This window comes from Eleutherodactylus coqui, chromosome 4 (assembly GCF_035609145.1).
Source record: "Eleutherodactylus coqui strain aEleCoq1 chromosome 4, aEleCoq1.hap1, whole genome shotgun sequence".
Lineage (NCBI taxonomy): Eukaryota > Metazoa > Chordata > Amphibia > Anura > Eleutherodactylidae > Eleutherodactylus > Eleutherodactylus coqui.
In genome coordinates this window covers 64,974,709-64,990,460 of record NC_089840.1, presented here as the reverse complement: position 1 = coordinate 64,990,460, position 15,752 = coordinate 64,974,709, and the positions used below count along the sequence as shown (strand labels likewise).

The 15,752-nt window shown below is 43.6% G+C and overlaps 1 protein-coding gene across 1 annotated transcript in view; it reads left to right on the top strand.

The window, feature by feature from the left end:
- Window positions 1-15,752, top strand: part of LRRC75A (leucine rich repeat containing 75A) — a 454,790-nt gene that overhangs the window by 58,382 nt on the left and 380,656 nt on the right. The window contains exon 2 of the mRNA XM_066599605.1: window positions 1,637-1,765. Within this exon, the coding sequence (XP_066455702.1) occupies window positions 1,637-1,765 (129 nt within the window). The remainder of the gene's footprint in view (window positions 1-1,636; window positions 1,766-15,752) is intronic.

The following is a 15,752-nucleotide window of genomic DNA, read 5'->3' as shown; positions in this document are numbered from 1 at the left end:
CTCTTCTTCTTCCTTTTCTTCTGGCCGGGGATTAAAAAATGCTCGCCTCCTGGAAGCGCTTCTTCTGATTGGCTAAGCGCTTTGACCAATCACAGTGTTCAGTGACGAGGGGGCTCTCCGCGGGGATGAAGGAATCCCCTGCCACAACTGTCACAGCTGTGGCAGAGGAGCGCGATCGTCTCCCATTGATTTCAATTGGGTTGGCACTGTTGTCACATCCAGGGGTTTTCACATGCAAGGAATCCCCTGTTGCAGCTGTCACAGCCGCAGCAGGGGATAGCGATCCTCTCCCATTGCTTTCAATGGGGCCATGTGTGAATTTTACTATCATGTGACCATACAACAAGCGTGAATTAAAAACGCATCTGAAGCTTCGATCACACGTCTTTTTAAACATGCGTTCTACGTTTTTTTTCACTCAACTATTTATGCATGAAAAAACGCACCTCTGACTGAGCGCTAAGAATTGGCATGTCACTTCTTTAGTTTCTGCAATGCTGATTTGATATCTGCAGTGGAAAAAATCCGTTATGAAAACAGCAACGTCAGTTTCCCATTCAAGTGAAAAAGACACATTGCAAGCTGATGTTGGCATGGATTCCGCTCGAAAATACGCCCTGAACTCTGCCATGTGAACATGCCCAAAGTAGGGCTTCGCACATAGTATTTTTTGAAATTTGCTATTTTTTTTAGACAAAGCCAAAAGTCGATTTACAAAAGAATAAGAACTATGAAGGAAGAACTTCTACTTCATCCTTTCTGCTGGATCTACTTCTGGCTTTGGCTTAAAAAACTGCAGTGTATTATCTGGAAAATGCTGGGTGTGAAGCCACCTTTTGAGTTGAAGACTGCCAGGTATATGTGGTCAGGTGCGCTTTCCTATTCTGAGGGCCCCCAGAGAAACAATAACATATACTTCAAAAACTTGCAACATATATGCTAGATTTCTGTTTACCCAACATATGTCAAAAGGGTGTTTGGCGTACCTCTGACTAGCATGCATCTACATACCTTGTACACGTTCCAATACAAGAATATACTATAAAAAAGATATAGTTAGTAATGGGTTTTTTTACATTACAGGATTCAGTGGCAAATATATGTTTCTATATGTGCATGAGAAGAGATCTCTAATGAATTGTAGAAAGGGAAAGCAGTATTGAGAATGCCATTGTGCAGGCACATGAATGCCAGTGAAAGCAGCAGCATCCTGTGCATACAGAGCTCAAATCCAGCATGTATTACTGGGGGCTTGTAAACATCGGCTCTGCCGGCAGGGACCGCGTATGGCTGCAAGTGTGACTGTTTTTTGTGAGCAGAGTCATAGCTATATGGGATGCAGGGGATGCGGTTGCACCCGGGCCCAGGAGCCTTAGGGGGCCCGTAAGGCCTCTCTTCTCCATATAGGGAGCCCAGTACTAGGAATAAAGTATTATAGTTGGTGGCCCTGTTACAGGTTTTGCCTTGGGGCCCAGGAGCTTCAAGTTACCCCTCTGCATGTGAGCATACATGAAGATGTGAGAGCTATATATGTGCTCAATTGCTTTGTGGTTTCAAGATACAAACTAACTATTGAACCCTTCATACATGGTCTTTTGTATCCATATTTATTCACTGTTCCTCTTTTTTGATTTAGGATCTGGGCATGGAGTCCACATCATTAGATGATGTTCTATACCGATATGCAAGTTTCCGAAATTTGGTGGATCCCATCACCCATGACCTGATAATCAGCTTAGCAAGATATGTCCACTGTCCTAAAACGGTATGCACTCAACAGTTTTCCAAATGTATTACTGTATTAATGCAAAGAACTAGTATAAATTCCTGCATGTTACATGTTCTTCTTACAGAGCACTAACTTTTTAGACAACTTAGGCTCAACTACTACCGTGTTTCCCCAAAAATAGGTCCTACCCCGATAGTAAGACCTATCAGGTTTTACAAAAAAAAAAATACTCACATGGTCAGTGGCGGCGGCAGCAGCGGCAGTGGTGTCAGCGGCGGTGGTGGTGTCAGCGGCGGCGGCGGCAGCAGCGGCGGTGGTGGTGTCAGCGGCGGCGGTGTCCGGGACCCTCCTCCGTCTCACAGCTGCCTTCTGTTGGCGATGGGGCTTCAAATACCTCACCTCCAGCAAAGAAAGCGCTGTGATTGGCTTATCGAGCGCCGGCAGCCAATCACAGCCGGTGCCCGATGAGCCAATCACAGTCATTCAGTGAATGACATCACTGAATTGCTGTGATTGGCTCATCGAGCGCCGGCTGTGATTGGCTGCCAGCGCTCGATCAGCCAATCACAGCGCTCGCTTTGTTGAAGGCGGGGTATTCAAAGCCCTGTCACCAGCAGAAGGCATCTGTGAGACGAGGAGGATGCCGCGCCACCGCCTAACACCATTGGGAGGTATCCGGATGCCGTGGACCAGGTAAGAAAAAGGTCCCCCACCCCCAAAAAATAAGACACTGTGCCCTTTTTTGGGGAAAAAATATAAGACAGTGTCTTATTTTCAGGGAAACACGGTAGTTTGACTTAGTCTCATCATTTGTGCAATATACTTGTGTTAAACATTTTGTAGGTTAACTTCTACAATTGATGTTTGAACTGACTGCCACTAGGAATTTTTGTTCTGCAATCCACTCTGTTATTGGGTATGGATCTTCTACAGTAACAAGGACGTTTCCATAACAACAGGGGGAAGAACAGTCTTCACGGGCAGTTCACATGCACTCACAGGCTGCAGACTGACAGATCTGCAGACACTGTGATAATGATCTCCACAATATCTGCCTCTCCTGCTGTTACAGTGTGCTTGTGTTTGTCTATATGTGTGTGCACACATTACACACACACATAGCGGATTTACTAACTATTTGGCCAGATGTCTCTGAATGCCTACTCATTCTGGGAAACCAGAAGAGTGACCATACAGATACTGCCTCCCTGCTGATTGCACAAAAGACTGTGCAATGCAGCATGGCTGTTACGCCTGTTGCATCTAGTTCCTCCGTAAACTAAAGAACTGCACACACAGAACCCCAAAAGCAAGTGAACTGCGAACTGGACTCATGGGTACACATAACCTAACGACTGACAAATGCTCGAAACACTCACCTAGGATACCTGCATGCGTACACAGATTAAATAGATTAGGTACGAGATATTGGTTCATGTTTTGGCCAAAACACTTAAGCCTGCAAGCCTGCAACAAGGGTTCTTGTTGTCTCACAGGTCCCTATTCTAACGAGACAACTAACCCCAGGAAACCTGCCTGCAAGTGGGGCGATCTTCCCGATAGGGACGGCCCCATGCTGGGACCTACCTCACCCTAGATAGTAAATGGTCCAAGCAGCGCAAGACACAGTTCACACCACACTAACACCAGGGATTGCATACCACACAGTACACCATTTACACTGAACAGGATTGTTCACCTCCCATGTCCGGCCACTTGCAGTGGGAAACCAGCATCCTCTAGCCAGAGGGGCTGGTTTATATATGCAGTAGACCGGGCTGGCTAGAGAAAACACCAGCCCAGCTAGCTCTATCATCCCACACCTGTGGAAGTGCAGCAGCCAGGGTCAAACCTTTGGGGAGGGAGACAGTGGGGAACAAAATGGTGGGTCACAATGGCTCTACTATGTCCTCTCATCACATCCCAAAACGCGGTCTATCTTGGCAACATACAAGGGTAGAAACTAACAGCCGTGCGAGTAGAGAAATGATAACTTATCTGTTCACGTGACGCCAATGCCCCTTTCCAGTAATGAGTAAATAAAACCAGAAAAGTGTCCACAATCAAATTGTAGTTTTAAAACCGGAGGCGCACGGTTTTTACTGGTTGTTTTCAACTTTGATTTTCCAAGCATATTACTGCAACAGTCTTAAAGGGGTTGTCCCGCGCCGAAACGGGTTTTTTTTTTTTTCAACACCCCCCCCCCCCCGTTCGGCGCGAGACAACCCCGATGCAGGGACGTAAAAAAAAAACCGCTAAGCGCTTACCTTAATCCCCGCGCTCCGGTGACTTCTATACTTACCGGCTGAAGATGGCCGCCGGGATCCTCTTCCTCCGTGGACCGCAGCTCTTCTGTGCGGTCCATTGCCGATTCCAGCCTCCTGATTGGCTGGAATCGGCACGTGACAGGGCGGAGCTACACGGAGCCCCATTGAAGAAAGCGGAAGACCCGGACTGCGCAAGCGCGGCTAATTTGGCCATCGGAGGGCGAAAATTAGTCGGCTCCATGGGAACGAGGAGGCTAGCAACGGAGCAGGTAAGTAAAAAACTTTTTATAACTTCTGTATGGCTCATAATTAATGCACAATGTACATTACAAAGTGCATTAATATGGCCATACAGAAGTGTATAGACCCACTTGCTGCCGCGGGACAACCCCTTTAAGTACAATACTTCCAGCACTTTTGCTTTCACCACCATCTGACACACTTGCGTTAGACAAACACTCTTTTCCCTTGTATGTAATACTCCAAAGAGTATAAACTGTAGTCAGCAGCACAACACATACTCACGGAGGGAGACTCAAATGGCAATCATGGCATGCACAATCAATGGATGTAGACTTCTGAATCCCCAAAACAGTCCAAGAAGATATCAAAGCATTGAGCATCAAATGGGAAACACTCTTTTCCCGAGATACAGTAGTCATTAGTCTCAGTTATCTGATGGAAGGTTCTGGGGAGAGCGCCCCCAACATGGAGAGACAAACACAAGCAATCTTTTCTTACTTCTTACGACCTTTCCTTGCTGCCCTAGTGACATGCATGGGGCAAAGCACTCACAACAGACTTGTCCTCCAACATGAAGTATTGTAGTCGGTACTGTCCCTCTACTCCGCAGTTAAGCAGGGGAGTGTGTAGCATTCTCCGCCGATGTCTTCTAAGAACTGCTGCTCACTTCAGTTCACCTGAGGGGATGCATCTCAAAGCCAAAAGAGGCGAGTCCGGGCCTTATCCAGACAGAAGAGTCTCAGCCAAAGCCTCCTGCTCACATGTCCTCCTCCTCTGACTACATCATTTTCTCTCCCTCCATACACACCAACTCCGACCCCAACCGCTCTACTAATTACATCACACAGAGCAGGTTAGGAAGACAGTCATTCAGACACCACCAAGATTAGTGACACTAACACAAGACATTGACCCCAAAAGGTCACCACAAATGTCATAAAAACCAATGACCACGTAGACACAAACTCACACGAATGCACAAGGACAAATCCATGCAGGGTTGACAAGCACAGAACAAGAGGGTCCCGAACTCTGGGCCACTACAGAAGTGTGCTCCTGGAACCTCTAAGAACTATAGGTCCCAGCAGCACAAACTGACAATGGGAAGTAAAGCCAAGGAAGTCAGGACATAAATTCTAGCAGAATGCTAGGCTTGCTACACGCCTCCTCCCTGAAAGGGGATTGCAAACAGCAGGACCGCAGAAAAATGGGGAAGAACACCTCAAAATCAGAATTTGCAGATATTAAACAGGGTGCAAACAGCAGCAAAGGAAAGGGTAAGAGAATCCGTTATATCTTAGAAAACTCAGGTATGCTTTAAAACTTTAGGGAGAAATAGCTGGAAATCTCTTCAGCAAGTAATCCTTAGTGCCATAAAAGTTTCTACCTTTTCTCTTTGGAATGAATACAACTATCTGAGTAGCTTTTAGTGATTTTCTTCCTATTCTGTTCTCATTAGACAATTTTCTGAGAATAGACACATAATGGCTTTTTTATAATAATGCATTATAAGGCTTACTATGATCTCCAGCAATGTTTTATATAAAGCAGTGAGAAAAAAAATACCCAAGACACGCATAGAGAAGCCTGAAAGGGAGGGTGCACATGTCAAGGTACGAAGGGGTCACAGCAGTGGTGTCATTTACCTACCTAATAAGAAAGGAAGAAATTGAAACTTCCATGCACACTGATTTTCCCAGTTTTTGGTGTATCAGTCAATGAGTGTAGATGGGATGGTCTACTTTGTTTTCTTGTTAAGACTCTGAATTGGAGCTGCCCATCAGTGTACCACAGAATCTACCCGTGGGCTCAAGCCCTGTCTCAATAATGGACCTAAAAGGTTCAGCGAAAGACATTGCCATTTGGAGCTGACTTGGTGTCACTCATTTGCCATTAGGGACTATTTTGTACTGACTGATTCACATATAACTTATTAGACCTTATTGATGACACATCCCGTGTGTACAATGATATGGTTGTAACCAAATTCAACATGACTGTGATAACTTTCTGCAACAGGTTACTGTCTTAAGCCATTCAAAAGCTATTGTTCTTGTATCTTAACACAACAAAATCCATTGCAAGTAACTGAAAGGGCAAATAAACTGGCACATAAAGTTTTCATACCGCGTTAAGAGACATGTTACATTATGTTACATTGGCATTAACAAACTTTACAGTGCAATTAAAAGTAGAAATGTCCAGATTCTGTATAGATGGAGTATGGAACCTCATTAGAGGGGTTGTGGGATTATAAGAAAAAAAATGGAATGGCTAGGCAGGTGATAAAATAAAAAAGACTACATGCTCACTTGTCTTCACCCTTTTCCCCCAGCTGAGGGACTCCTGCTGCCCCATTCCACATTGCGGACGGCTGCAGGAAGTCAGGTCACTGCTGTAGTGAACCAGAGGCTGCAGTGTCACTTTCAGAACTCCTGGCATCAGCACTTACATTCTGAGCTCCATGATGCCAGGAGTTTGCTGCGGCCTCTGATTGGTCATAGTGGCTTCTAGTGGCTGCCCATGATGGGGAATTAGGCAGCGGGAGCTGCACAGCTAGGTCACGGGGGGCTGAAGACAGGGGAATATGCAGTCTTTTTTATATTATCACTTGCCCAGCCATTTAACATTTTTTTCTTTTAACCACACAATCTAGAGATGAGCGAACGTGTTCTTAACGAACACTTACGCACCCGGACACCGGCTTTGCCGAGGACTTCAGTGTCCGTGCGTAAAGCTTCGGCGGGCGCCGGGGGGCGGGGAGAGGCGCGGCGGCGCGGGCGGCAGCAGCGGGGAACAGGGGGGAGCCCTCTCTCTCTCCCTCTCCCCCCCACTCCCCGCCGCACCCCCCCGCGCTGCCACGGCGACCCCCGAACTTTTTTCGCCCGAGCACGGAATTGCTCGCAAAGTTCGGTGTTCGGGCGAAAAGGGACGGAGCCGAACACGTTCGCTCATCTCTAACACAATCCCATTAATTTGAATTTTTGAATTGTGGAAAGATTATTTTGATACTCTCTACCACTGACCCAATGTTGAGCCATCGCTCTTTTGCTTCTAGGCTTTGTTATTTTGAGTTTCAACTCTTTAATTCTTGGCTATTTTCTGCTAATAGACTCTCAACTGAAGTCAGCCTAGAAATTTGTTAATCAAGTGTAATTAGTTTTTATACAATTATTATTATGCAAGTCATGGAAATGGCAGCTGATATAAGTCAGTATTAGAAGGAAACCGTACCTGAATGAATATGGAAAATTGTGCTGCAGCAGATTTCAGAGAAGTGTGGAGGGTTGACTGGGAGGGAATGACCACCTAGTGAATATAGCCAATCACCTCATGCTTTTATAAGAGAAGGAAGTGGGTCATATAACTCTGAAAGGGACTTCTCAGTCAATGTCCAGCAACCACCATATTCTCTCAAGCAGGAAGACAGTGTATCACTTTTGTGGCAGTGTAGCCACTATATATGGCTCTGATGCATTCAGCTAAAGCTGGCCATAGACCTTGGATAGCTGTTGGCCAACCGCTTTTCCTCCTGAATCCACCAACAACAAGCACATTTATTTAATTGGGAAATGGGTCAATTTTTTCTCTCAAGAACAAAGTACCAGACTTGTTGAAATCCAATGTTAGGAGAACCTCGTATAAGTAAGATAGGTCAAAAATCCCTCTGATATCAGCAGATTCAGCCAACTATTATCCAATGTGTATGTCCAGCTTAAGCTCCTTCTGACATTTTTCCTCTGACCTGTCCACTGGCAGTCTGTTGCCAAATCTTACACTCTTCCACAACTGAAAGGTAAAGGGATTGTCCAGAATTAGAAAAGAAGGGTCCATATAAGTGTATAACAGTTGCAGTACCAGACTTAGCCCAGGGATCAGAGTGGCACTGTTTCTGGACATCATGCTAACTCTTTTTTCCAATCTCTATATTGTGATGATGAAGGTCCTGTGTCACCTGTTACGAATGGAGCGTTGGTTAAGTAGTTGCGATGTCACTCTATTCATCTCAATGAGACTGCCAGAAATAGCTGAGCACTGTACTCGGCTATCTTTCTCCGTACCATAGAGCTAAATGAAGCAGCAGCGCACATGTTTGACTACTGTTCTGTTTATACAGTGGGGCACGGGGCCCTTATAATTGATGGGAGTTCCACTCAGAGCCCCACAAATCTGATACTTTTCCCCACCTTGTCGATCTGAGATAATTGTAAAACTTGAAATCCCCTTTAATGACAAAAGTAAGTTAAAAAAAACTTGCCCCCAATGTTTGTCAGTTTAGGGGTTTTTTGAGAAACTGCCTTGAAGAAATTGTACAGAAAATGGCAACTTTCTCCTGAATTTAGGCAGAGATGGCTTGAGAGAAGGAGGATTTGCTCAGGGGTGGAGCATGGCATGTCCTGATGAAGAGAGTAGAGAGAGGACCTCTGCTGCAGCTAGGAGCCTTACAGCCAAAGGCAGCCGAATCTCTGACTGCGGAGAATCGGGGCAATTCGCAGCATGCTGCGAATTGCCCGCCGTGAGCAGAGAACTGCAGTGATTCTCCGCTCGTGGACAGTGTGCCACAAGCATTGCTATGGAAAGCTTTAGAGGGCATGAAATCACGCCCGTGGACAGGCATCCTAAATCATCCCAGACAGATGTCTGTCCAGCCTCTGTTTGTAAACAAACTGCATGTTCTTCTGGGAAGAACAGCCACTATGAAGGTGTTGGACAACGCTTGCCCTTCATTCAACATCTTCTGTCCGTTGAAGTCTATGACTTCTTGGTGAGCAGCATTTCATGACCATATTGCATCTACTTTTGACCCAGATAATATAAAATACCTAAACTTTTTTGTTTTTAATCTCTTCAATTTAAAGAGGCATAGAATGACTTCTCTCTTATTCTCTATCTCTGATACCACTGGTGTCTGCCATTCTTCTAATGTATTGTAACTATAGATCTGCACTGGGATCTAAAACAAGCAAAAGTAAAATAAAACTGCAGTAATAACGTTTGTTGTCTTCAGTCACCGTATTCTCAAAGGTGGAAAAATAATAACAATCTTTGATGGGGAGATAAAATAACGGCTCATGCTGTGGTCTGTTTCCTTTAATGCTCAAAGCTATGAACTTCTGAAGTACAGAACTGTGGACATATTGTGCTGCATCTTACATTCCTATTCCTAGTGGTATGCATGGGCTGAGCCTTCAGATGGTCAGTACCAGCTTATTACTACTTTTCTCTCTTTTAATACCGTGTTTCCCCGAAAATAAGACAGTGTCTTATATTAATTTTTGTTCAAAAAGGTTTAACTTTTTTACATGTATAGCTGCCTGGACACTATTTAAATTGACTTTTTAAATTAACTGTTAGCAGGGCTTAATTTTGGAGCGGGGCTTATATTTCAAGCATTCTCAAAAAGCCTGAAAAATCATATTGCATCTTCAAAAATTCTGGAAAATCATGCTATGTCTTATTTTCAGGGGATGTCTTATTTTCAGGGAAACGGGGTAATATGTAGTAACATTGGGCTTGATAATTCTTTGTAAGAGATACCCAGTTAATTCTTCTTTTTAAATGATACTTTCAATAAATTGATACGATTGGTCACTGAAGAGATTCCTAAAACGTAACCTTTAATTTAATTCTTTAAAATTCGGTTTCCAAACAAACAAACAAACATATCTGAGAATCACTGTGTGAATATTCCCACCACCTTTGCGTCTGATCCTATTGGCTTATTAGGACCATCAGATCAGACCATTAAATCTATAGGGTAGAAAACCTCGGCACTTGAAGTCCAGGTCAGCAAAAAAAAGATACGAGTCAGGTGCACATAGGCATCCTAGGGTAATAGGAGAGCCGCAGGATAAATCCAAAAATGGCAGTTTTTGGTCAATGCAAGATGAGGAAAATTGATTCCCGCTCTTAACAATAAATGTATATAGAGGGAATTCTGCTGAAAAACAACCGTAGTTGTATAATAAAAATATATAATTAATATATTACATAGAAAAAATAAAAAATGGAGTACAAAGTACTATATGCAACGCGGTTCGGTGATACTATGTCGCCTTTCTTCAGGCTTGAGAAAGGCGACATAGAATCACCGAAACGCGTTGCATATAGTACTTTCATATCCTGAGGATAGGTCATCAATAAAAGTTGCCTGGAAAGCCCTCGTTAATTTCCCCTGTGGTGGCACTGCAGGACAATTGATTGCTTATTGCCAGATTTTGTGAGAAATTACATTGGATTTGACAAAAAAGATCTTTTTTTTTCTTCCATTCTTCATCTGGTTTAACAGGCATTGCAATTCAGTTTCACTTGAAGGGATTTTGGAGGCCAATCAAAACCTTGAACTCTTTGTCATGTTCTTCAAAACATATCTGAGACATTTTGGCAGTGCCTCTGGGTGCATTATCCTGCTGAAAGCGGCCGCTGTCATTAGAGAATATTGTTGGCATAATGGGGTGCACTTGGTCCGCAACCGTGTTTAGGTAGGTGGTACTGTATATGTCAAAGTAATATCCACATAAAGTCCAGGACCCCAGGTTTCCCAGCAGAACATCTTACTTTTTTCCCACTGATTCTATCTCTTTGCCAGGTAAGCAATGCATATTTACCCTACCATCAAAATGATGTTTAGAAATAGTGATTCATGAGACTTGGTCATCTTATTCTATTGATACATTGTCCAATTCTGATGCCCATATCTTTATTATAGGCGGTGGACAGGAGTCGTCATATTGAGTACTGTGACTTGTCTGCTACTTCATAGTCCCATGTGCTACGGTAGCTTTTGAGTCTTGCTCCTCACACACATCATTAAGCCTTAGGTGCCCATGACTCTTTTGCCTGTTCATTTTTTCTCCTCCCTTGGAATACTTTTGGCAGATAGTAACTACTGAAATGCATAAGACCCGATATATCACTGGAGGATGAGATGACTGGACTCAGACTCAGAAAAATGTGGAGGAAGCTCGCCTTTAGGGTTGCCGAGGGTCATGAACGATTAAACGGCTAACAACAACAACTACTACTGCATTCCAGGGACCCTGACAAGACTGCCATCTTGGCAGTGTTTCAACCCAGTCATCTAGCCATCACAGTTTTACACTTAGACTCTCAGACCATATTGCTAATATATGATAGCACAACACAATCACATCTATAAGCATAACAAGTGCTGCTTATCAAACTGTGTATATCTAATTTAAGAAATACTCTTGTAACTGGAGGTATACCATGAGAGCATGGAAAATGACAATATATCAGGGGCCACAGAAGGATTACAAATGGGCCTCATATTTGGAAATCCTACAAGACCCTTGAGAATGCTAGATCCTAAGCCGCTACAGACTGAGCACCCATAGCTTGGCCATCGAATCAGGATGGCATAGGCAGAACTTACAAGCCCAAGGAGAGCAGACTGTGCCAACAGTACGTTCAGGAGGCCATGAAGGACGAGCCCCACTTCCTGCTGCGATGCCCCAGATACTTAGCAGTGAGGAATGCGCACTTTAGGAGACTCTTTGATCCCTGCCTGAACTTCAACTCAATGGTGGAGGAAGATAATTTCCACACATCCTGATGGGGGAAGAGGAAGACACAGCAGCCATACCAGGACAATAGTGAGTGCCTGCCATAGACTTGAGAAGAACGTGATATACCATGGATGACGATACCCCTACATGATATGCCATGTTCCCCTATAACCCAGAAGTGCCTCCCTTCTAAATCCCCAACCCTAATCTGCCACCACCATCCCCTAATCCCTATTTTCTAATTGCTTTGGCAATACCGTTGTCTATTTAGTTCTGCCAATAAAGCGTCTTTGAATCTCGAACACTTATCCATTCTATGGCTGCCAATCACATTCACCCAATGCTTCAGATACGTAGATAGGGCTGCTTGCTTTCTACTGTCAATACCATAACTACTGAACTCTAATATATTCAAAATGGTTCCATCTATCGAGCAATGACACAATTACAATGAAAAAGTGAGGCAAAAACAAAAACATTATTGAATATCTTTAAATTTATAGCAGAACTATACAGTTATTGGATCACCAAACCGCTGCCTCCGAGCTCCACCGCTATGCACATTTTATGGGAAAGTGTTGCATTCCACAGCAGAAAATCATTTTGTTTTAGCACCGTTAATGTGCAGTACAAAGGGAAGTTCGGGGAATTTGTCTTCAATATCATCCACAGAGCTACAATAAACTACAATCTACTGTTCCCGAAGCGAAAGAGAGAGAAAAACAACATGAGGAATAATAACATTAATATTCCGTTGTGATCATTTCGGAGGGATATGGTGTTTTCCCCTTCGCCGAGTGGATAGTTAATGTTTTGTTTGTTTAAGTCCTTAGAAGTGCCACAAAATCACGGTAATCAGGAACAAGCGATGTTGAGGGCAATGATTATTTTGAAGAGTAGAATTGCTGTTCATTTCTGTATTCAGTCATCTATCCTAATTTATAGTCTCCTAATTTCGAGATTTTATCGGTCTACGAATTGGAAGCTCGTCCATATGCCTCTCATTATCTGAACAGGCAGATAAGGTGAAAACAAAATCAAGCCTATTATTCTACCTGAATGACAAATGACAAGACTGGGACTTCATGTTATTGTAGAAATATTGTAAGTTCCAGCTTGGTGGAAACAATAATTATTCTCGGAGGTTGAAGGGAAATATAGAGACTGTAACCAAGAAGGATGAATACCATGAGAGAAACCATGAGCACACCATAATAAACCATGAGCATGCCATGAAAGAAACCATGTACGGGATTCTTCACCTATATAAGATGAAATATAGGGATTGTCCCTCAACATACCCCATTTTACTTTTTAACGCCCTAAAAGACCAGGGTGTGAGAACAAGAAGACTTTGTGCCGTCCCACTCCATAGGAAGGAATGGGACTATCAAAAAAGCCAAGTTAGAATGTTAAGCAGTTGTTGAGTTTCAAAATACCCACTTTCATGTAACCAATCTGGGAATTCTTAAATAATACAGCAGAATCCTCTGTTTCTTTTGATGAGACTGGAGGGCAGTTACAAAGAGTGGGGGGGGGGGGGGGGGTTTGGGGGGGGGGAGGACCTGTCCTGTTCTGCATTACATAGAAAACCAATTTATATGGGAGTTGTGCCTTTAATTACCATCGCCGATCACTACACAGTAGTTGGAGCTATCTTCTTCTGCTCTGCCCTATGTGTTTTGCCAGTGACAGTAGGTTTCTAAACAGCTGATCAGATGGAGTCCTAAGCTGTGGACCTAGCCGATCAACTATTGACCTATCCTGAGGATAGACATAAAAAAGGGAAATATATTGGGATATTGCCTTGTACAAGCGGCAATAGATATTTAGTGAATAATTAAGACAACTTACCCCGGTTGGACAGTCCCTTAAAGAAGGCTGTCACCATACCTGAAGTCCAGGTCAGCAAAAAAAAAAGATACGAGTCAGGAGCACATAGGCATCCTAGGGTAATAGGAGAGCCGCAAGACAAATCCAAAAATGGCAGTTTTTGGTCAATGCAAAAAGTACTCGACAAGAAACATATATAGAGGGAATTCAGACAAAAAAACAACCGTAGTTGTATAAACAATATATATATTCAATATATTACATAGAGAATAAAAAAAATGAGTACAAAGGACATACAAATGACAATATGCAACGCGTTTCGGTGATACTATGTTGGCTTTCTTCAGGCTTGAGAAACGCGTTGCATATAGTACTTTCCTATCCTGAGGATAGGTCTTCAATAAAAGTTGTCTGGAAGCTCTCGTTAATTTCCCCTGTGGTGGCACTGCAGGAAGATTGAATGCTTACTGTCAGATTTTGTGAGAAATTACATTGGATTTGACAAAAAGATCTTCATGTGGTTTAACAGGTATTGCAACTCAGTTTTACTTGAAGGGAGATAACCTGCAATACCAGAGAGCCTATGGACAGCAGAATTTTGGGGAGAAAAATGCAGATATATTTTTCTCATTGCTCAAGTACCACTTAGATCATGCCATGTTTTTATGACATTAATTTGACATTATTTCCCCACTGACTTCAATGGAGGTGGTCAGTACAATAAAACCATATACATAGTGGTTGGTGTCTACAGAAGAAGTAAAAGCATTAAAGGATAGCAGCCAATACTTCAGATTTACTCATTTCCTTATTCCCATGTGAGGACTTATCAGTACTGGTTTCAAGACCTAAGGCTACGGCTACAAGGCAACATTAGCCACAGCACAGCATAGCCCTACTAGCTTGCAATATAATAGAACTTAATGCAAGTTGCCACCACCAAGACCGACAGATCACATAAAATCCAGCAACCTGAGTTGCCATGTAACCGTCACCTAAAAATGTCAAGCTTTAACATGGCAGCACTTTTGGCCTGGCATTGCTTTGACAACACTTCTTGTTTTGTGCTCTCTTAGCTCAGCGTTTTCATAGGGAAATGGGATGGAACTTACAAAGGTCATGTGCCACTACCGTTGTGTAAAAAAGTTATATATTTCTGTGTAAGCCATACTTACTTATAAATATCTGACACTTTAGCCCTTTTCTGCCACTCTTGCTATTTTTTCATTTTTTTTTATTGGGCGGAGCTCTTTGGGAGAATGAAAAGCACCACAGGACACGCAGGAATGGGGAGAGGTGAGTATATGCTTGTTTGTTATTTTACTGCATGGAGGGTTGAAGAAATTGTACAACTTGGAAAACCCCTTTAAGACTACCAATACATTTTATCTGCTCTGTGATTGGTCAGCATTGATCACATGATCTACGTCGGCCAATCACAGAGTAGTACATTATTTAATTAGAAAATATCATCTTCACCACCTGAAACCTGCAGTTAATGTATCCTCTCCACCTTCCTGTCCCGGGACAGAACTTAAAGGGGTTGTCCTGCGGCAGCAAGTGGGTCTATACACTTCTGTATGGCCATATTAATGCACTTTGTAATGTACATCGTGCATTAATTATGAGCCATACAGAAGTTATCAAAAGTTTTATACTTACCTGCTCCGTTGCTGGCGTCCTCGTCTCCATGGTGCCGACTAATTTTCGGCCTCTGATGGCCAAATTAGCCGCGCTTGCGCAGTCCGGGTCTTCTGCTGTCTTCAATGGGGCCGCTCGTGCAGAATGCCGGCTCCGTGTAGCTCCGCCCCGTCACGTGCCGATTCCAGCCGATCAGGAGGCTGGAATCGGCAATGGACCGCACAGAAGAGCTGCGGTCCACGGAGGGAGCAGACCCCGGCGGCCATCTTCAGCAGGTGAGTATGAAGACGCCGGACCGCCGGGATTCAGGTAAGCACTCTCCGGTTTGTTTTTTTAACCCCTGCATCGGGTTTGTCTCGCGCCGAACGGCGGGGGGGGGGGGTTAAAAAAAAAACCGTTTCGGCGTGGGACAACCCCTTTAATCATGGGACCGTAGGACTTGCAGGCCTAAATCCTGTAGTGACTGGAATTTCTGCACAGTAAAAAAAATGTATTACTTCTTCTTTAAGA